This window comes from Sprattus sprattus, assembly GCF_963457725.1.
Source record: "Sprattus sprattus genome assembly, chromosome: 10".
NCBI lineage: Eukaryota > Metazoa > Chordata > Actinopteri > Clupeiformes > Clupeidae > Sprattus > Sprattus sprattus.
In genome coordinates, this window is record NC_137908.1 from 11,849,546 (window position 1) to 11,871,169 (window position 21,624).

Here is a 21,624-nt window from a genome sequence, read left to right on the forward strand (position 1 = left end):
GCATTCAAGGGTGTCAGGAGCGAAATGAAGATTCATGGTGAGGAGCTCCAGTGAAGGAGGCAAAAATTAACTGCAAAGAAAAGGACACAGCAGCCCCCCGAAAAAAAGTCCAGCCCAGAAAGAGGAGAGAGGGAGAGAGGAAGGAGGGAGAGAGAGAGAGAAAGAGAATGAGAGAGAGAGAGAGAGAGAGATAGGGAATGGGGAGAGAGAGAAGAAGAGAGAGAAGGAGAGAGAAAGAAAGAGAGATAGAGAGAGATAGGGGATGGGGAGAGAGAGAAGAAGAGAGAGAAAGAAAGAGAGAGAGAGAGAGCGAGTGAGAGAAGTATCACACGATGGCGGGGTGAGCAGACTGCACTCTGTCACACAGACAGGTGCTTTTATTTGACATGCAATAGAGGGGGGGCTCAGTTATGGAGGATATTCTAAAAATAATGCCAGCTCTGTCTGCAAACGACATCATCGCTCTGTCTCATCTGAGGCTCATTTACAGCAGTGCAGGCTTGACTTTTAGCAGCCGAGGCAGTGGTCTCCAAACCACACCGCCAGTTAGACTGGAAGAGACACACAGACACACACACACACACACACACACAAAGACACACACAAAGACATCTCTCTGCCTACAAGAGAGGAGCAATTTATTTAATTTCAAAGCAATATTAGGAGCTACCCTCCAACCTCCAATTAGGAAAAATAAAATAATTATACGGTGTTTTGAAGTTTCTCTTGATCGCCCATGAAATTCATCATAGGCTATCTGTGATACAGATTGAGTCCGAGGAGGCGCACAGCTGGAGGTCTGACTTTCCTGTTGGCATATCTGTGTGTAACAGGTACTGTATGCTGTGAGGTACAGAAGGAATTCGTCTCGAGTCTTACCTGTTTCTGCTCTTCGCCTAGACTGTCCCACATAGACGCCACAATCTTGGACACATCCCCAAAGGTGGCGTTGGGGTTCGAGCCCTTTATGGCTGCCTGGGTGTCCCTGAAGAAGAGGGCGTAGGCTGAGACTGGCTTCTGGGGCTCGTTGGGGTCCTTCTTCTTCTTCTTCTTCTGGGGCTTGGGCTTGGGCTTGTTCATCTCGGAGGAGGGCCTCTTCTCTCCTGTGATCTGAACCAGGAACGGTAGAGAACAAAGGAAGAAAGACAGAAAGAGAGAAACGTGTCATAAGTGAGGTTCTGTGAACACACACACACATATTTTCTCATTGAATTCACCACCAATAACTGAATTTCCATTACTGCTTGTGACTTCATGCGCGCGCACACACACACACACACACACACACACACACACACACACACACACACACACACACACACACACACACACACACACACATATTGGAAGCACCTGTGTGCACCTGAGATCCTTGAATGACAAAGATGACATTTGGTGTTATTTCACAGCAGTAAAAAATAGGACCACAGACAGAAGTTTGGCATAGACAAATCAAATACAGAAAAGGCCAACAGAGTTTCAACAGAGACAATGCTGCTATGGCTTGTGATGTATGCATAAACAAAAGCACAATACCTGCTGCTCATAAAAGCCTTTCCTTAATGATGCAGTAGTTATGCACATGTTTGACTATGCAAATACAAGCTCTTTTTATCTGCAAACATCATGAAATAAAAATATGTGCGCGCTGGGCAGGGCACAGAGGATGCACTCAATCAAACACAAACTATGTGATCCACTTTGACAGTTTATGGACACTGCCACTGCATTCTGCACTCCCTCCCTCCCTCTCTCTCTGTCTCTTTCTCTCAGGCACACACATACAGACACAAACACACACACACACACACACACACACACACACACACACATATAAAAGCACAGAGACCAGCCCTGGAGAAAGAACACTAAAATATTCAGAGTGAAATTGATTGCTTAATGCAAGCTGAGTTGCAGGGACATTGTTAATATCCCATTTGAATCAGTGCTACTTCAGTTGATCTGATCTCATATCTGGTGCACACAAATATCTGTATTTTTCTTTCTGAAAGCACTGGCACATTTAGGCACCGGTTTCATTATTTAATACTGTACCTACAGAAAAGTCCTTAAAAAGTGAAATAATACAGCACAAAATACCTACAGTATACAATATGAAACGTGCTAAAGGAATGGATCCAAAATGTATTGAGCAGTTCTGTGAAGCACATGCCGTGCTGTTCTGTATATGGCCTGAATTAGGATTCACTTTGACATTTCTTGCTGATTGGCATATTTGAGACCTCATGAAAATAACACAAACAGCAAGAGCAGGAAAAAAAGTAGCTTCTGCAATGGCGAAGATAATATGCATAATTGCATGCTGTTTTCAAAGGCCTGTAAAACAGCATACCTAAACCAATGTAAACTGGTTTGTACGCAATGAATGGACAAATGTTTTGCGTGTGGCTCTTGGTAACAGGTAGATCCAGAGGCAAGACACCACAAAGCAGTGAGGGGAGAAAGACTAAAAAAGTGTGTTGCTCTCTTCTATAAAACATATTTTGTTGCCGTTGTTGTTGTTGTTGTTGTTGCTGCTGTATATGCAAAAATATCAAATACCACATACTGTGGCAACATACTGCACGCAGCAGAGAGTGAATACGGCAGTGGAGAAAAGCCATTTGACCACGTCCCGGTCCAACTGCTTCCAACAAACCAAAACTCAATCTGGTAAAAGCATGTGAAGACCATCCTGCCCAGATTGACAACGCTGTTCTGAAGAATGCCACTTGTGATGCTCAATCCCCTCACGCTGCAACTCTCACCCTTACACACGTAACATAGTATGCAGATCAGCACCGCCAAACCCTTGCCCCTCGGTAAAGGGATTGTATCCAGTTCGCTTACAGAACCCCTCACTGACTGGCATTCAGACTGGGATGGACCACAGATGTGTATTAATTTAGGCTGAGTTCATGGTTTTCTCCTATATCAAACTACTGTATAGAGTCTACTATCTACTTCAATCGCTAGAACATTTAATATGTCGACTGTTGGCTCAGTCAAAGGTACCGTTCACAAAGCTAAATTACGAAACCCAATCCACATAATGTAGCTTGATCACACATCTGATGGTAGTGTCGACTGAATAAAGAAACCAAGTTCCATTAGCAGAGACTATGATTTCATTATGCGAGGATACACTAGCCTAGCCTCTTTATTTCAGAAAATAAAGCTGACAAATACAACAGTTTACCATGCGCCAGTACCACGAATGCATCTGTAGAAACCTATACACAGGCATACGTGGGCCCTATACGTTACTTACCATACACAAAGTCACCTACATTCAATTATGCCTCTGATATGTCCTCTCTGCATGTTTCATAAGCCAGGGTAATGGGGAAGCATATTCACTGAGCCTGGTGATTGGTAACAAATGGCTATATGCTTTGTCATACAGATTTACATAAATTAAATTCATTAAACGTAATGAGAATGTCTCCCAATGCCCTTATTAGAAACACTAGTGTCGTGTATTACAAAAGGGCACTGAAGCAAAGATAGGAAGTGCTGTTTACCGGTGGATACTTATTCAATTCAGGGCGTAGAGATGGTGAGAGAAGATAGACAAGATAGCCAACAAATGCAACTAAATTAGGGAGCGGAGTCTTTTCAATTGAATTGAAGTTCCTTATAGCACATCTGCATACAAAAAAGGCAGGTGGCACAACATGGAACGCTTCAAAGATGCCTGCTTTGATGCGCAAGAAAAATGCACACAAAAATGCATAATCTCTCAATGTGGAAATACTAACTTAAAAAGATGAATATTCACATTACCATGGCAATGGAGAGACTGAGAGCGCCACTGACTTTGTGCACTCATTGCGAAGATGAGTGCAGAAGTCTGTTTTGTAAAACAATGTAATTTCAGACATCATGTAAGTTGATTTGCTCTTTTCACTTTCCAATCCAATTAAGGGGGGAAGGATGGCGATAATGAAGGATTCTTAGCGGCTTGTGCATTACTGAAACATTCAAATTCAATTTGGACTGACAGTCTCAATATAAAGAGAGGATGAGGGACAAGCCAGAGTAATTGGATTTTGAGGACAATAAAATAAAGGGAGCAGAGACAATTTAGGTTGAGTTCTTAAAAAAAGGAAAGAAAGAAAAAACACAATGGAAAACAAACAGGCTCCGTGATGAGTGCATAAAAAAAGCGAATACATAGGCATGGAGACACATTGGTAGTGGGGGCTGGATTCGGGGGCAACCACATTAATCTACCACTAGTTGTTTTTTCAGTCATACACATTCACCTCAGAACCTATTTTGATGCGCTAAATGTCCAGAATTGGTGACACAACCCAATCTAAATCTGTCCATTTCATCACTGGCAACCATGATAAAAGTCTCGTCACACCAGTACCTTTGAGTGGTAATCTGTTTCCTCTTCCTGGGCGGAGCTTGAGGGGGAGGGCGTGGCTGATTTACTTCCTGGTGGTGAGGGGGAACCATGGGGGAGGCCACCACGGCCAATCTGAGAGCTGAGTTGGGAAAGGGCACTCATTGGGTGGGGCAGTATCCTAGGAGACCTGCTTAGCATGGGGGGAGGGCGGGCAGTGTGGTAATGGGGGCGGTCCTGACGAGACAGCTCCTGGATCTAGGGTAAGAGAAGAAGACCAATCTTTACTATTTAGCTAGTGCTTTTTAAAACTCCAATTAAGCCAAATTGAAAACAAGAAATTTGACTTTTGTGTTAAATATCATTCCCAACATGTCTGTTATTAAAGACAATGGGCTGTTGTGATTATATATAATATATAATAAAGGTTATAAAGACTATATAAAGACTTTTTTTAACAGTTAATGAGCATTCAATGTTTTCTTATATGTGCTAGCTGTAAACGGTTCTCTCTCTTACTGAAGTCACGAAGGTACCACCCTCTCATGAAATTATGGCTCATAAAGAGGTAGCCAGTGAGGTCAGGGACAGAGCTAAATTGGGAAGCATTCAGCCTCGTCCTGGTCTAGTGAGTCAGACTTACAAGAAGGAGTACCCCACACTGGATGACCAATTAGACTTTCATTGGCCAAACCCTTTACAAACATACACCTTGAGGGAATTCACCTCTGTGGCTGTATGGCAACTTCAGTGCTTGCCCAAGCCCCACTGAGGCTGAGGGGTTACTTTACAGATTCGCTCCAGAAAGCAAATATTTTACAAGATAATTAGGTTGGGCAGGGCATAGACTCACACACATAGACACGCACACTCTCATACACAGACCCCCCCCCCAAACAATGATAAACTGTGTAGAGGAAACACAAGGGTGCTGCCTTTAACAGAACAAGACGAAGTGCTAATTGGGATTACCGGGAACCAAACAAGAATCCCTTTAAGTTTCGTCCCTACTCTACTCCTCTACACATCTCTTGGCGCCGCTTAATTGACAGTGTGTGCATTAAAATCCCTGTACAGTTAATATTTCATCATAGCCTCATCAAAACCATCTTTCCAAGGGGTAAAACGATGTCCACAGATGTGAATTGCTAGATTAATTTACACATAAATAAGAATATTTAGTGTGGTTTGCCAGTCGTAAAAGGAGAAGACGAACAAGAAGAAGAAGAAGAAGAAGAAGAAGAAGAAGAAGAAGAAGAAGAAGCAGAAGAAGAAGAAAAAGAAGAAAAAGGAAAAAAAATGATGAACTAGCATTTATTGGTGTTGTTAAAAATTCATGAACTGAATTATACATTACACATTAAGTTTGTGCTTGAAAATGATTCATGAGGATGGAACCCTCGCTGAAAAATATCAGGAAAATCGCCGGACCTAGCCCTGTGATCAAGAAGTGGGACTGTAATCGTACTAATTAGCCTTACAAGACTGACTGAGAGTTTGGGGGGGGGGGTGTGTGTGTGTGTATGTGTTAGGGGGCGGTGGTGGTGGTGGTGGTGGTGGCTAAAATTCTGATCAGGTCCCTGTATTTACTTCAGAAATATATATATATATATTTGTGTGTTTACTGCTGTGTAACAATGGGCTGCTCTCTCCCTGAACAAAAGCATTCCTATTATTCCTGCTTTTCAAACATTCACACAGTCCTTCCCCCATCACAACCCCTCCCCCAACCACTCCTGAGCACAGCCTCCACCCTCAAATCATATTTCAAAAACACCATCACTTCAATTTTCAAACATGGAGAAATAGCTTCAATGTTAAAAAAGGGGGGGTGGGGAGTGGGGGGAGGTGCTGGTGAAAAAAAAATCCATTAATTTTCCATTTTCTGTGGAGTTGCTCTTTAAGGGTCTTCACAAACCAAGAAGCATTGAAAAACCAATTAATCAAACATGAATGGCCTATCATAGCTACCGCAGCCCCATTTCCATAGCAACAGCCTCTGGGTAGAACCATCACCCTGCTCTTTAATCTGGGCACACTATGTTTCTTATAAACAACACAAAAGACAAGAGGAGAAGAGGAGAGCGTAGAAGAGGGAGGACGAGTGGAGCGGAGAGGAGGCAAGGTGCATTTGCACATATCGGCTTGTTAATAACTGGTGATTGGATGAGTTCTTTGGACAAAAGGCATGATAACCTTAATCCAAAACTAATGGCCAAGCACACTGACTCATCTCTCTCTCTTTTTTTTTTGCCTGGTCTCTCTGTCTCTCCTCTTTTAAATATAAATCTGAATAATTTATGTTGTTTGTTACAGTTCTGGCATGGTTGCATGCTTGTCATGATTTGAATTTTGTATATGATTTCAATAGCATTACTGTCTTGAGTGATGGCCACGTCCTTTAAATTCCTTTTCTTTCTCTCTTTCTTAAAAAAACTGGTGGTTGAGTTTCTTGCTCTTAGAAAAAGGGATAGAAAAGGTGTCATTATAAAAAAGTGTTCAGTATCTCCTCTTCATGTTATTTCATGTTAACTGTAACACTTTTTACATGTGACCTTTCCTGGATTTGAGAATGGCAAGAACCTTTAATTTTTTATTGGAGCCAAATGTATTTCATGAACATATTTGGAACTCCTACAAATGCATGACAGCTTTCTCTGGGGTTATCTGTGAGTTCTCTCTCTCTCTCTCTCTCTCTCTCTCTCTCTCTCTCATTCTCTCTTTTCATGAGAAAGTCATTTCCATGACACAAAGAACTGATTGGATTTTTAGTCTTGTGTGGGTGTGAGTGTGTGTGCGTGCATGTGTGTGCATATTTGTGTGTGTGTGTGTGTGTGTGTGTGTGTGTGTGTACAGAGCTTTAGCTGGTATTAACTCAAAAATACTAAGAAAAACAACAAAAACATCTTTTTCAAAAGATATTTTCTCAGTGAATTCACCACCAACTGAATTGCCATTACTGCTTGTGACTTCGCGCGCACACACGCACACACACATACACACACACACACAAACATATATGAATATATATATGTATATATATTATATCACTGTGAATCGCCCTACTGCCTTTTTTTAATAAGCTGCACTCTTTTGAATACTTAAATTCCTCTAACCTCTCTCATAATTGCTTTATTCAGTGTGTTTGCTTTCATTACCTGAGCTAGAAAGAATGACAGAGGGATCAGGGCAGAGACAGCAAGAGAGGAAAACGGAAAACAAGAAGAAAAAAAAAGTAGAGAAAGAGACAAGGGAAAAAGGCGAACCTAAACAAAATGACACATGTGGATTGAGAAAGAGAGAGAAAGAAAGAAAGAAAGAGAGATAGATAGATAAAGTGAGACAAGTGAGAAACAGAAAGAAAGAGGGAGAAGCTATCTGAAACAATCATCAGCAGGAGCTATATAAAGCAGGTGGAGGCCGGCTGTACAAACATTATGAAAGAGTCTCACAAAGGTTACTGGTTGCCATAGGTACTGTATGCTAATTGCTAAATGGTATCATCCCTTGCGGGGGGAGTCTATGTCTGGATAAGAGTCTTTTGCTGCCCATTTCAGTGTCTCTTCTGCAAGAAAAACTAACCGACTCCATATCCTTGTGTCTAGTATGATCTTTCATAGTTAACAGCAGAAAGCCTACAGAAATATCCTTCAATTTTGATACATAAAGGTAGTATAGTAGTTTAGTCTCTACCATGTGAAAGCTATGGCACAGCCATTTATATGGGTATTGAAACATGATGAGATACATACTAAAGCAAACACGAACCGTAAAAACACACTGTTCATGCCCACCGACACACACACACACACACACACACACACTTTGTCCATTTTACAGACCTTTGTGTTTGCAGTGAAAACACTGGAAACTTCTCTGATTCATTTCCTGCAGCACCGTTGTTCTTTCGCCATGTTTGTATTCACATCTTGTACATCATAGTCAAATGGGACCCAAATAACAAGGGCTTTCCAATTATGGGCTGCACATTGTGCAGCGAGATGGGATATCAGAAAGCTATTGTTCCTCTGATCCTCTGACCCTGCCTTTGAAATGGTTTCATCTGGACCAGGATTGCCTGCACTGTTTGATTTAGCTTAAGAGATTTGACCACTGAGTGCACTGCCACTGTAGCCACGGGCCCGGTTGCATGTTTGCACACATGCCCATGACTTAGGTTTCAAACTTTCACGGGTATGTTGTGTTTATTTGCACAGTGTCGTCGTTCATATCAGGATTCCTCTTCGGGAAACGGCATATGAAGAGCACTGTGCCACCAATGGCGTTGCTATTTCCCATCTGATGCTGGCAAAGATGGTGCTTCACAAGGAGCTTGCATTGTATAATGTTAAGTTAACCATAAGGATTTTAATAAACGTGGAAAAAAAAAACACACGTCTTCTCCAATGAGATGCAGTAGCTAACGGTTTGGACTTTAATCGGAAAATCTGAATGTTCCTTGACTGCAGAGGAAGTGATGCAGACCCCTGTGTGCGGGTCTCTGATTGCACTGTGAATGCGGCACGGTTCTTGAGCCAAGGCTTTTCAAAAGAGAAATGGCTTTCTGATCATGTGTGCTGGCAGTGCAGCGCAGAGCAGAGTAGCGTAGCGCAGTGCCGAGCCCGCTAAGAGCTGAATCGATTGCATCTGTTCTGGTCTGTAATGTTTAACAGTAACTCTGATTTACTAACCAAGGTGAGAGTGAGGTTATCTATGCCCCATGCAGTCGCAGTGAATCAGAAACACTGGAGTCTCTATGAGGACGGGACACGCAGATAATTACTATGTATGTGTACTGGCATAAATACATCTTAAAGTAATGAGAAAGCTTTTTCATTAGCTTTATGCTAGACGGGTGCATATTGGAAGAAAAGGAGCCTCGTGATCAATGTGCATATAGCTAGGGCGAGATTGAGCTGAGAGCATGGCCAGTGTAATTGCAGTGTGGTCCCACATTGTGTTGAGGCTCCTCAAATGGGATTGATATTCAAGCTGACGACTGTCCCATTAAGGCAAAAAAAAAAAAGGAAGCTAGTTTTTTTTTTGTTCTCTATGGGTTTGGATTTAGAAGAGTTAACACACTGAACTACTTTGAGTCATTGCATATTTCAGCAGTGGAGCGAGGAGAGAAAAAAAGTCCAAACCTGGCAAGTGTTTTCATTCTTATTCACCCCATTTTGTTCTTCTGCTTCTCTCTCTGCCCCCTCCCCTCCCTCCCTCTCCCTCTTCGCTCGCTCGCTTTCTTTCTTTCTCTCCTCTGAGTCCCCCCCTCTTCTTCTCCCTCTCTGATTGGAGACATCTTGTTGGGAGTGATGGCTTACTTGTGCAGGTTCACAGTTGCTATTGTAAAATCACAGAGCGTTTAATTGAAACAAATGACTATAATAATAGAACATTATCCCCGCAGGCTGCCGGCCGTGGCAGCTTTAATTAGCCGCATGCCGAAGACTGATCCTTCAAAAGAACGGTAAACACGCGTGGCCGCCGAGAGAGAGATAGAAACAGAAAAAAAGGAGGGAGAGAGAGACAGAGAGAGAGAGAAAGAGAGAGACAGTGAGCCCTCATTGTGACTTCTGGTTCACCCCCGAGGGCATGGCGAGAACCCCGACCGTGGCTTTCTGGCCTCCTGTAAGTGCTCTCTGTCTCATTCACCTCGTCTATGAACCCTGTGTTAGCCTCTGAGAGCCATGTCACGCCGTGCCGACACCCGCGAGGGTCATTTTTAAAAAGTGCTTTAAGAGGCTCGCCTTTATGAATCATTGACTGCTTAAATCGTTGGCCAAACAATGCCTGCACTTTAATGAAGCACAGTGCGGGATGAAGTTTTCAACAGCTACTTATTACTATACCATACCACACTTTAGTCTAGCATACCATAGTATGTATATTAGACCACACCATCCCATACTATACTACACCACACTATATTATATTACACCACACCATCCCATAATATACTACACCACACACTAACCTATATTACACCATACCATACTATTCTACACCATCCCTTAATATACAACACCACACCATCCCTTAATAGACTACATTACACCATCCCTTAATAAACTACACCATACCATACCATACCATACCATACTACACCACACCATACCATACCATAATATATTACACCACACCATTGCATACTATACTACACTTAGACTTTACTCTACCACACATATCTAATGCCAAACAACACAATACACATCTAATTCTACAAAGTAAAAGTACTATAGCAAACCACACTATACAATGCTAAGTTATGCTGAAATGCACTGCATCACCAGTACCAATCACAACCATCCCCCTATTGAGGTCGGCATGCACATTAATACATTCATACACCTCAGAGCAGCAGCCTATCAGTGTTTTTCCATTCCACTGACTTGAATCACCTCCATCGGCTCAGCAGCACAAGCCATCTCTATTATTGTTCAGTCTGTATGCTAATCAAATGCATCTTACGACAACAACAACACTATGGCAAGCCGGCGCCGATTTCCCAGAAGTACGGCAAAATGATCTAGCCCTTGAAATGACTACTGCACTTCACATGAGCAGCTCGGGCTAATTACAGAAATATACCATCAACATTGGGTCAGAGGGAAAAACAGTGAGCTTTAATGACATATTCGTAATGCTGCCAGACATTATCAAATGTGATTATTATTTCCTATTTCTGACTTGTATTGTGAATATGTACAAAAGCAAATGTAAACAAGCTTCATTTAAAAAGAAAAAAGAACACATAAAAAAAGCGGTAAGAAGGATATAGGAGGAGGGAAAGAGGAGAGAAAGAAAGAGGGTGAGAAGAAAAGAAGAAGAAAAGTGTATGATAATGATGATGGTGATGATGTTGAAGGAGGGGGAGGACTTCTACTGAAGACAGGAGACAGAACAGCGTGAAGAGAATATGTGAACTGCCTTCCATGTCCATATTTGGAGTCGGTGTGTAAGTTAGACCTCTAGCAGTAGCCATGTGCTCTCACACTGGGCATGGAATGAGGTAATCACAGGTTTGGGGAGACTGCTATTTTAGGGAGAAATATTCCTCTACATCAGTGCTATGTCAGGGGAAAAATGGCCATCTGACGAATTCTCCATTTTATGTTTTCCAGGACTGCGCAACCACACAGAATACAGAGATGTGAACTTGAAGCAAGCAATTATGTTTAGAGGACGCCAATGTAATCCATTGAATTTCCTAATAATTGTTGTCAGTGTCGATGCATGCCTTTCTCTCTCTCTCTCTCTCTCTCAAGCTTTGCCCTCCTTTTCTGTTCTCTCCCTCCCCAGCATCCCCTCCTTCCCTCTCATCCTCTTTCTCTTTCACTCACTTTTATCGGCTGCCCTCCCCCCCTCCTTTTTTCCACTCACTAAAGACTGGATGCTTGTTTGACATGACAAGTCTGAAATGGCTTTGGAAGGGAAAGGCAGAATAATCAACACATGGCGAAGACAGGTAGACAGCACCTTTCTTCTATGTCTAATGAGGAAAACAGGTCTTCTTTCTTTCTCTCTATTTTCCTCTCTTCCACGCGCACACACACACACATACACACCAACATGGTGACAATTAGGTCCATTTGTAGATGATTTGCAAGCGTCTTAACTACTTACTCTCATTCAGCATGTGTTTCTGACAACAACCATTAGCTGCAACACTTCCTCAAACAACTAATGACCTGAGGGCCTGCTGAAACTTAATCAAATTTTCCACTCATCACACTCTGATGTGTGAAAACATCATCTGTGCCATGTGCACTCAAGTCAGAAACAAGTCCTGTTTCTTAAAAAAAAAAACCTGCAGTGGAGGACTAGAGGACTGGAGGAACTGTAAACATAAATGCTCTGCATTGGCAGGGCCTCTTGTGCTTCTGACACTGGTGAAAGTTGACAAGACAAGAGGCAAAAACAACCCCCCCCCCCCCCCCCCCCCCCTTCACCACCTCCACAACCATTGGATGGCTTTGTCTCCACTCCTTGCTCTGACTCCTGCCTCCCCCCCCTTGTATGACATCACCCAATGGGAAATTCTTGTCAGGCCAACCAAGGCAGGGAGGACGTGAGGAGAGCGACTGGAGACAAAGCCAGCTCTCAGCAGATCCCATCCCATCCCATCCCAGTGCGTCCTCTGGCTAATGCTACTAGGCACATGGAGGGCACTGGAAGGAGAAGCTAGGTCAGGTTCCCATCCGTGGCTGCTTCGGAGGCTAACGCCTGACTTGAATTACTGTGAACCCACCCCCACCCTACCCCAACCTCCAACACACAAACACAACCCCCTTCTCGCGGTCAGCTATGGTAAGCTTGATAGATGCGTGAGATACTACAGTGCTATGTGGACATGATTCAGTGGGGTGATAACACAGGGAGCCAGAAGCCAAATTGAGAAAGTAATGACACGCACAAAGCCTGCATTCCTGTTGTGGTGGCCATTATGCAGTTAAGGTCCACCTGTTTTTGAATTGTGTCCCTAAATAGACCATAGTACTCTAGACTACAAAATAGCATTATTATATGGGCAGATAAAACCCACCACTAGCTTTGCAGGTGTTTAACCCCAGCCAATAGTTACTTGCCTGATGTGATATTCAATTTTTTTTAAGAATAAACAGTGGTCTCATAGATGGTCAACATTCTTACATATCGTGCTGAAAAATGGCAGGTAGAAATGCATTATGCTGCAGTGAAACTGTTTCAAGCCTTTCTACACAAACATAATGCAGGCTACCTTAGATGCTTAAAGAAGCTGACAGTATTAGACTGTCATGTAAATGCACATTGCAGGCAGGCTCACTACTGAAACACCTCTAAGGCTATATGATTAAAAGGAAATTAAATCCATACATTACGCACTGATTAGCTCAATCCTAAGGCTAATTGAGTTTATTAGAAAAAAAAAGATGAGCTCTTGTGGGGGGTGGGGGGAGAAATGAGAAGTCTCTTTTTGATATAATGAAATTGGAAAATAACTTCTATTTCTTTAAAATATTTCTTAATATACAAGCACAGTCTCATATCATCCAGCGGGTAGAAATAAGGCAGCTTTCTCCAGGGAGATAATAAAAGAATTGAATTTTTCCTTATCGGTCGGTCATCTATTTTTCCACGGAATGCTATTACTTGCTGCCTGCGGTTGCTAAGCAACAGGAAATATTAATAGGGGCTTTTATTAGACGGGCTTTCTCAGAGCAGTACTAAAATGAGGAAGTGGAAAACATGAATGTGTTACATAAATCTTTGGACCTTTCAGGGTTTGCACAAGTCTCTGTTTGTGAGGTGATTTATTACTCCGATGGCTCATTTATGGGAAAAGGGGCTGTGAAATAAGAAAATGGAACATTACCCTGAAGGACTATTTGAAAATAAATAATCGCAAAGGTGAAAAGAAAGCTGTTTAAAAACCAAGGGGTTCTCTTTTTCGCCTGGTCTTCACAGGTCTATCGAACACGGAATGTTTGCTGCTTTCAGCAGAAACATCAATCATGCCTGTAATATTCCACATAAAATGTTCTCTACCATGTTCTTCAAACTGCAATGGAAAAATGAAAGAAGTTAATAGGTTCATATATGTTTTTTTTATGTATATGATCCTTTAACTGCAAGGTGGTACTGAAGCATTATGTTTGGTATTCAGCACACCTCAACCCCGCTGTTCCGTAAGATGTTTTGTATTTTTTCTATCATTCTTTTCTCTATTTTTTGGTGAAACACACTAATGCACTACTTTGACTAAAAGCAACACTATCACGGGAAGCTCATGGACCTTTATCAAGCTCTTAAGGCAATTTTACAATTATATATTACCTACAAGTTGGATTGAATCTATGATCATAACTTCTAAGGAACACTTAAAACACCAACACTGTTATGTACGTATTGTGATGAATCTACTATAATTTTGCACATGAGGAGCTGTAGACTCCATTGTCACCACTTATAAACACAATGCCTTCCACTTTGCACTCCCCTTAAAAGCATTACATGCAGGACACTCATGGCCGTTCCCTTGGAGATCTCAGAACAATTATTGACCATGTCACTAGTTCTGGGAGAACTAGTGCAGAAAATCATGGTCAGAAATGTTCATCTAGAAATAAAACCGCCGCTGTAACTGCTCAGACAGAGAGGGCACACGATCATCTCGTTGCTATTTTGCCCTAGATCTACAGAACGTATATGTGGTGTGACATTTACGTAAAGCCATTACCTAGAGCAGTTATCAATAGGTCAGAGGCATTCAATATAATAGTTTCTCTGCAACAAACTGGCTTCGAAATATTTCCGCTTGTTACGGCATATGGCAACTCGAAAAGGAGTGGCAACCGAAAGCATTTTCCCCTAGTTAACATATGCACAGGGAAGATATAGGTTTAAAAAAAGGCCTGAATGTGTTGCTGAGGAACCATAACATCGCATCAAAGTTGATTATCCATTGTTTTATTGAGTTGCTTGACTAGGATGTCCATGGCAAGCCTCAGAGGATAATGAATATGGCTTCATAAATTATTTAATGAAGTAAACTGTGTGCTGTGCTCAAGTAATTAACTTCACAGCCCTTTCTCCCCTTTCTGATGATAGTGATGTGAATTCTATGCTAATGTATACTTAATACAAATACAAGCTCATCAATAAACATGCATTTCGACAACAACAACAGAAAGAGAGGGGGGGGTATCCATTCATGTTAATGGAGGGTGTGTCACTGGTGTGAAGAATCACAAATGAGGCCAGGGGATTTGCTGTGTGATTCCACAGTGCATGTAATGCGTAAAGACCATGAAATCCGTTGTGTGCGGATCTGGGCGAGCGCTAATTCAAAGGCATACCTTTGTTTTGCCTCTGTGCCTACCCTCACTACCCTGTGCTCTTCTCTCTCTCTCTTTCTCACCACTCGCTCCATTTTCTCCTGGAAATGCTTCTTATTTTCGTCCTGTTTTCTCCCTCCTGCTTTGCGCCCCCTGCCCTCGCCTATCGGATCAGAATCTCTCTAGGTTTAATTGATAAGATCCATGCCACCTGATCATGGCTATTGGATGTCTAATGCATTGAGAACTTGTGGAAGATGCTATGACAGCTAGCACATTAGCTGGGGCCGTGGCGGGCTTGCCAAGTGCATCAGCGCATCAAGGCAAAAGCTGGGCCGCGAGATATCAGGTTCATCCTGAAAGATTTGATACCTCAGCCCGGGATGAATCTTCAGCCATCAAATGGATGAGGGCTCTCTACCAAATGTGGAAAACACTAGAGTGTCAACCTGAATGCCCAGATACGGTGTAATACCTTTGGATTGGATTGAAAAGGGAGGGGGCAAAAAAAAAAAGGACAGAGAAAAGAGATGATAGTCTTTACTTCTAAGCATGACTCTGCTGCACCGCTATGAGGATGCATACGAGCCGTTTACAGATGAATAGTTAAATAAAAGCACCTCTCGTGCACGCGCAACGGCATCCACTGAGGAGAAAAGTGGCACCGTAATGCGATTCAGTGGCTAGCGTTTTCAATTTAGCATTAGTGATTCACCTAGCTATTTTCACCCAGGGAGACAGAGGGGGCCTTTTTGGTACAGGAGGCTAGCCTCAGGCACCTCCTTAGAGCTGATTATTCCATCATCATTTACTAATGAGGCCATATTCACAACAGCACCATCGTCTGGCCCCCAGCGCTGCACACTCGGCCAGCCAGCGGGACCACGTGCTGCACGGAGACTGCAATTAAACTGTAATATGAGACGGGGGAAAAGGCAACTAAACACAGGATTGACTTGTTTTTGTGCCTCCACCAGGTTATTTTAATCAAGAGCCAAGGTTGGATTTCTAGCGGTGGCATCCAAGCTAATTAAATTGTGATTCCTATCAAAACTGTGATGCCCACTCGCTGGGAATATTAGAACGTGGTAATAACAAATCCTGTTTGGGTACAAAAAACAAAATCAATATCATCAGCAGTGTAATCTGAAAAGCAATATGCTTCCTTGTAAAGATTTCTAAAAATGTATACTGACAGCGACGCAAAACAATAAATGACATTTTCAGTAACATTTGTGTCCTTCATTTATTTTATTTCAACCTTTATCCCATTATGGCTCTTCTTTCACCCTCAGTCTTCCCTCCTCTCACTAACCTGAATATTTTCTCCCTGCGTAATATTTCTCTGTCCTCTCTCTCTCTCTCTCTCTCTCTCTCTCTCTTTCTCTTTTTTTTCTGGTCCTCACATAGAGGAGTGCTCTGATGAAAACAGATCTCACTGCATCTCTACAATAGGAGGGCTGATGCAGGGAAGATGAAACCTAATGGGTTTTTTTCTTTTTTTTTCCCCTCTTTCCACTGTGCTCAAGATTGAATATATGCGCTGACCTCCTGATGCATTTCAGTGGCACAGCTTTTGTTTATGAAGACTGAACATCCACAGCAAGAAAAATATTCTCTTTTTGCTCAAAGATATAAGCGGCACCTGCAAATTAGACTAACTTCTCAGTCCTGTTAAATGTTACCTCTTGCGGCACACCTTTTTGTTCGAATTGCATATTTTGCCAGGCTAGAAATATTACTTAGTATAACTGACCACAACAAAGCTATCCTTTTCTGAGCTTAATTTTTCTCTCAGTCTCTATTTCTCTTTCTGTCTGTGTCTCTCGGGTGAGGATCCTAATCAGAACCACTTGGCTCTCAGACACAGATGCTCTTGAAGAACGTGATTAGCCACATCAGGTGGGCTGCATTAGCATTGCAGATCTCCATGGACAGGGTTGGGTTTTTTCAATACCGTCTGTTTTTTACTGGTGCGTTATAAAATGTACTGTCAAAAAATCCACCAATCACCCGCAGCCAGCCAGCCTTGGACACGTGCAAAGGTCAAAGCCAAATGTGATATTATATGGATATCAGGATGAATGGCATTCCCATTTTGCCAGCATTTTGCCAGAGATGAGCACAAACAGACATCAATGAGGCACATATTTCATGTGCTGGTCATAAAAGGCTGCACCAATGCGGTGTCTCCAGGCTCAATATACCAGGGAATAACAACAGCCGGCGGAGGTCATCCACAGTGTACAAACTCGGCAAATACAAATACCACAAGCATGAAACAACAGGCATCAACAACAGCTAAAACGACAAAGTAAAGAAGAAAATCAATAAGATAAGAACTCATTCTATCACGGGTATTGCTATGGATTGAGAAGACTGATGAAACCAAATTCGTTTTCTGATTTAGGATGGCGTGGCTCTGAGGTGACCTGCCGTCACGTGCCATATCCGGGATGTATTGGAGACCATGTAAGAGCCATATTTCAAAGAGGAAGGATAATGCATTCCATTAAATATCAAATATCCATCTCTACATATAGTGAAGTGGAGATACTGTCCGCCATCTTTATAGCACGCCGCCGATATCCATTTTGAGTGGATTCCATTTCAGAAAGCCATTAGAGAAATGAGAGTCAACCGTGTGCTACCTTGTGGGTACATTCCAACGATGCAGCATCTTAAGATATTACATTTCTGTTCTAAAGCCGTTTCTTATTCAGGCTCATTCCATTCCCTAACAATAATTCAAATAATGTATAAAAGGCATACTTTGTTAACATTTGACCTTTTGGTATACACTGACTAGATTGATGAACCAGAAAATGAAATGAGAGAGTAGACATGAATAGTAATTATGTCCACTAAAAAGTGGTTATGTATTGGCTGTGGTAGGTTGACAACACTAGAATCTCAAGCATTTGAATATTTATTGTTAATGTTCAATCTTTTCCAACCCTGCACCTAATTAAAACCTCACATGCATCACAAGTAAATGTCAAAATACGTCTAAGAATTATGCCAGAAAGACTTAGCCAACTCCAAAGCCCACAACACACCTGTATAGCTCAGTGAGTGCCACCCATTACCCTTGCCTATCATTTCTACTGGCCATACCACAGTATAGACTATACAGTACCAACCTTGCTATGGGAAATGAGAAGGATGCTGAACATGTGCAGACAGATGCGTTCATTCACCCATTCATTCATTCATTCACCCATTCATTCATTCATTCATTCGTTCATTCACCCATTCACTCAGTCAGTCAGTCAAACAAGCAGCAGGCTGTTGGAGCCCTGGATGCAGGCGAGCTGAGAGAGAAACCCTGGTGGACTTACAGAGGGCATTTGGCTGGAGAGGAGGTGGCCTTCCTGAGCCAGCATGTTGGTCATCATGAGGGCGGGCAGCTCCGGGTAAGAGTAGGGGTTGATCAGGCCATTGTGGGGCATGGAGTGGCACAGGTAGCTGGACTCGGGATCCATCAGGTGCAGCAGGGGGGGTTCTGGATGGTTGGGTGGGGTGATAGGCGGGATCTCGTAGTCCTCGTCGCCCCCGCCGCTGCCACTATTTCCGGTGCCTCCCTGAGCTGAGTAGTTCTGGAGGTAGAGGGGGGAGAGACCAAACGAAGGTAAGAGAGACAAGTGGACGCCAACCATTCAAAACAGTAACCGTGTCAAGCTTTATCGGAACAATGAAACATTAGTTATCTTTTACAATCCGAGATCACAGTAATTAACAGTCGTGGGTTAAAGGTGGACTGATGAGGCTTCAGTGGACCTGGCAGATGCAGTGAGCCATCGAAAGGCTTCTTGGGAGTCGGGTGCGTAATCAGATTTGTATAACTGTTCTCGAGAACCAGAATGATACAACAAGTCAGCATGTTGCGATGAATATTTAATTACACGTACATCCTCGCGCTGCAAGTGCTCGCACCTACACTTCCAATTACAATGCACGCACCCTTGCATTTTCATACAATTGCGTGGGTCAACCATAGTCTGCGGCTCAGTTGGGAGAGATGCGATTCTGAATTTGTCAGGATAGGTAAGGGGAAGCGGAGAGCCGTAGCTGCGGTATTCAAGGGGGAATGGAAAGCAATTTTGTCGGAGGCGATGGGACTCAAGTCCCTTTATAATGACTGAGTCAAATTAATCATCACAAATAATATTCTGGTGTCAGCCATTCAAGAGGTTTTTTAATAGAATTTTTATGATTCATGTCTGCGCGTATACATCAAACAGTCAGTTCTGCAACATTTCAGAAATCAATTCAATATCATCTTTGTGTTGCCTGTCATCTTCCTTCCCAGACTGGCCATTTATCTTGCAAACAAATACTTTTAGCAAATACAAGGTAGAAGGGGGAGAAAAGACAAGGATCCACAGTCCTCTGCTTTCACCCTTACTGAGTGCATTACTCATATGGAGCTCTCATTTTTCACATGGCCGTAATTCAGCTATTTGGAGTTTTCTGGCAGTTGGCAATAATTGAGATTTTTTTTTTAACGTGCATGTGGAATTGTAGTGGGCAGTCTTTAGGTCTTTCCATTTATTTTAGTTACAGTGTCAAAAGTGTCTGACAGCACATATTGTGCTTAAACTATAATCATTGCAATTTTGTGAGTTAATTGTAAGAGCATACCATTAGCCTTGCCAAACCCAACTGTGGAAAGAGAAGTGGAGGGGAAATGTGATGGCCTTAAATATGATTTACTTTTGTCGCCGGCATTGTCCTGTTACTGTGGAGATTAATTCTCCAACTGGTCTCTTTGAAGACAGATGTCTTTGTAAACCTTCGGGGGCTCTGTGTTATTGTTTGGTCTAATGGACGCAAAAACGAACATTTCCTGAGATTCAATTTCCCTCATAATTGTTGGAAGGAAACTAAATTGTCTGTTGTAAACACTGGGGGTTTTGTGTGAAGAGAGTCTCTTTCCCGCTCCTCAGGGGAATTCTCACATCTCTAAGATCTCACACAATGAGACGGGCATTATCAGATACACCACTTTTAACACACACACACACACACACACACACACACACACACACACACACACACACACACACACACACACACACCAGTCCAAGCTTTAACCACACTAGGGCCTAAAAGCAATGGCTAGCCATGCTTAGTCATCACTTATCAGCCGTAAATAAATGGGCATATTAATCAAACATTTGGGGACGTCAGGTTCTTTTTAAGACAGGAAGATAACATGGGTTTTTGTTGACTGTTCAGTGGGAAGTGCTGAGAGAGGAGAGAGAAAGAGAGAGCGAGATATTTTGTCAAATGTAGCATTGCATTTGTGCTTAGCCAAATGCCCTTGACGATAAAATGTAAATCTCAAGGACATGCTCAGTGAATAGTTTGGAAATGCATTATTCATATGCATCAATTCTGAATGTGATTGTATATATACAGAATTAATGTGTACAGCCTCCTGCAACTGTTTTTCAAAGGTAAAATATTAACGGACAGTCCAGCTTTAATACGCAAAATGTTTGGTCCTCTCCGACACACTTGGCTTTGGGCACGTGCTCTTTTTCCTCTTTCAATTTTCAAGGATATTAGAAGTCAATTTGAAAGCACAATGGGTTTTTTTTTTTTTTTTACATTGAGTTAGCGGATTTCGATTTATATATTTTTTCATTACGGAAGAGAAACTCCATCAAAGTGAGCGAATGCCACCAAATTCCTGAACACATTTTTAATCCAGAGAGAGAAGAGAACATTTGGAGAGGCATCAATAACAGGATGGTTCAAAGACGCATTCTGCATCCACACACATGTTTACAAAAACACAAACACAAGGAGAAGGGCTAGGAAGGAAGGGAGGGGAGAGAACAAGGGAGAGAGGGAGAGAGATCTACAAATACCTTTTATATTAAAGGAAAAGATGAGGAGACAGTTGGTGATGAAATGGCATCCACGTAAATAGAGAGAGAGAGAAAATGAGAGAGAGAGCGAGGGAGAGGGAGAGAGAGAGGTAATAAGATAAAGTAATAAGCTTGGAGGTACTGTAGTTTTCCATAGTGCAATCCTGGATCCCTTTCTCCCACTGCATTTACCTAGTATAGTTCAGTCTACATACTGCATAGTATAGTTTACACAGTATAGTTCAGTCTACACGCATACGGCAACATACAGTAGATACCTATAAGCTTCAAAACACCTCAGCACACACTTGATTACATTTGAGGGATGCCTTTTTTAAACGAGTAAATATATCAGGTGTATTACATTTTAAACAGTCATATCTGGTAATATCCATCAAGGTAAAGACGCGTTACCCTAAAAGCATTAAAAAACGCAAGCTATCACAAACTTCCCCTGATGTGGTCTCTTCACCACAGTATGCAGTACAGTAATAGTCTATCACATCCATGATTAAATCTGAAGTACCCAGAAAACTATTTTATGTAAATCAGAAACTAAAAAGAATCCCTTAGAGTT

General features: G+C 42.2%; 1 protein-coding gene across 1 annotated transcript in view; it reads right to left on the reverse strand.

Moving 5' to 3' along the window:
* The window catches only part of tox2 (TOX high mobility group box family member 2), a gene marked incomplete at its 5' end in the record, with an annotated part of 89,173 nt that overhangs the window by 7,769 nt on the left and 59,780 nt on the right, over positions 1-21,624 (reverse strand). Inside the window, 3 exons of the mRNA XM_080846669.1 lie at positions 880-1,110; positions 4,379-4,612; positions 18,510-18,767. Coding sequence (XP_080702795.1) covers positions 880-1,110; positions 4,379-4,612; positions 18,510-18,767 — 723 coding nt within the window. The remainder of the gene's footprint in view (positions 1-879; positions 1,111-4,378; positions 4,613-18,509; positions 18,768-21,624) is intronic.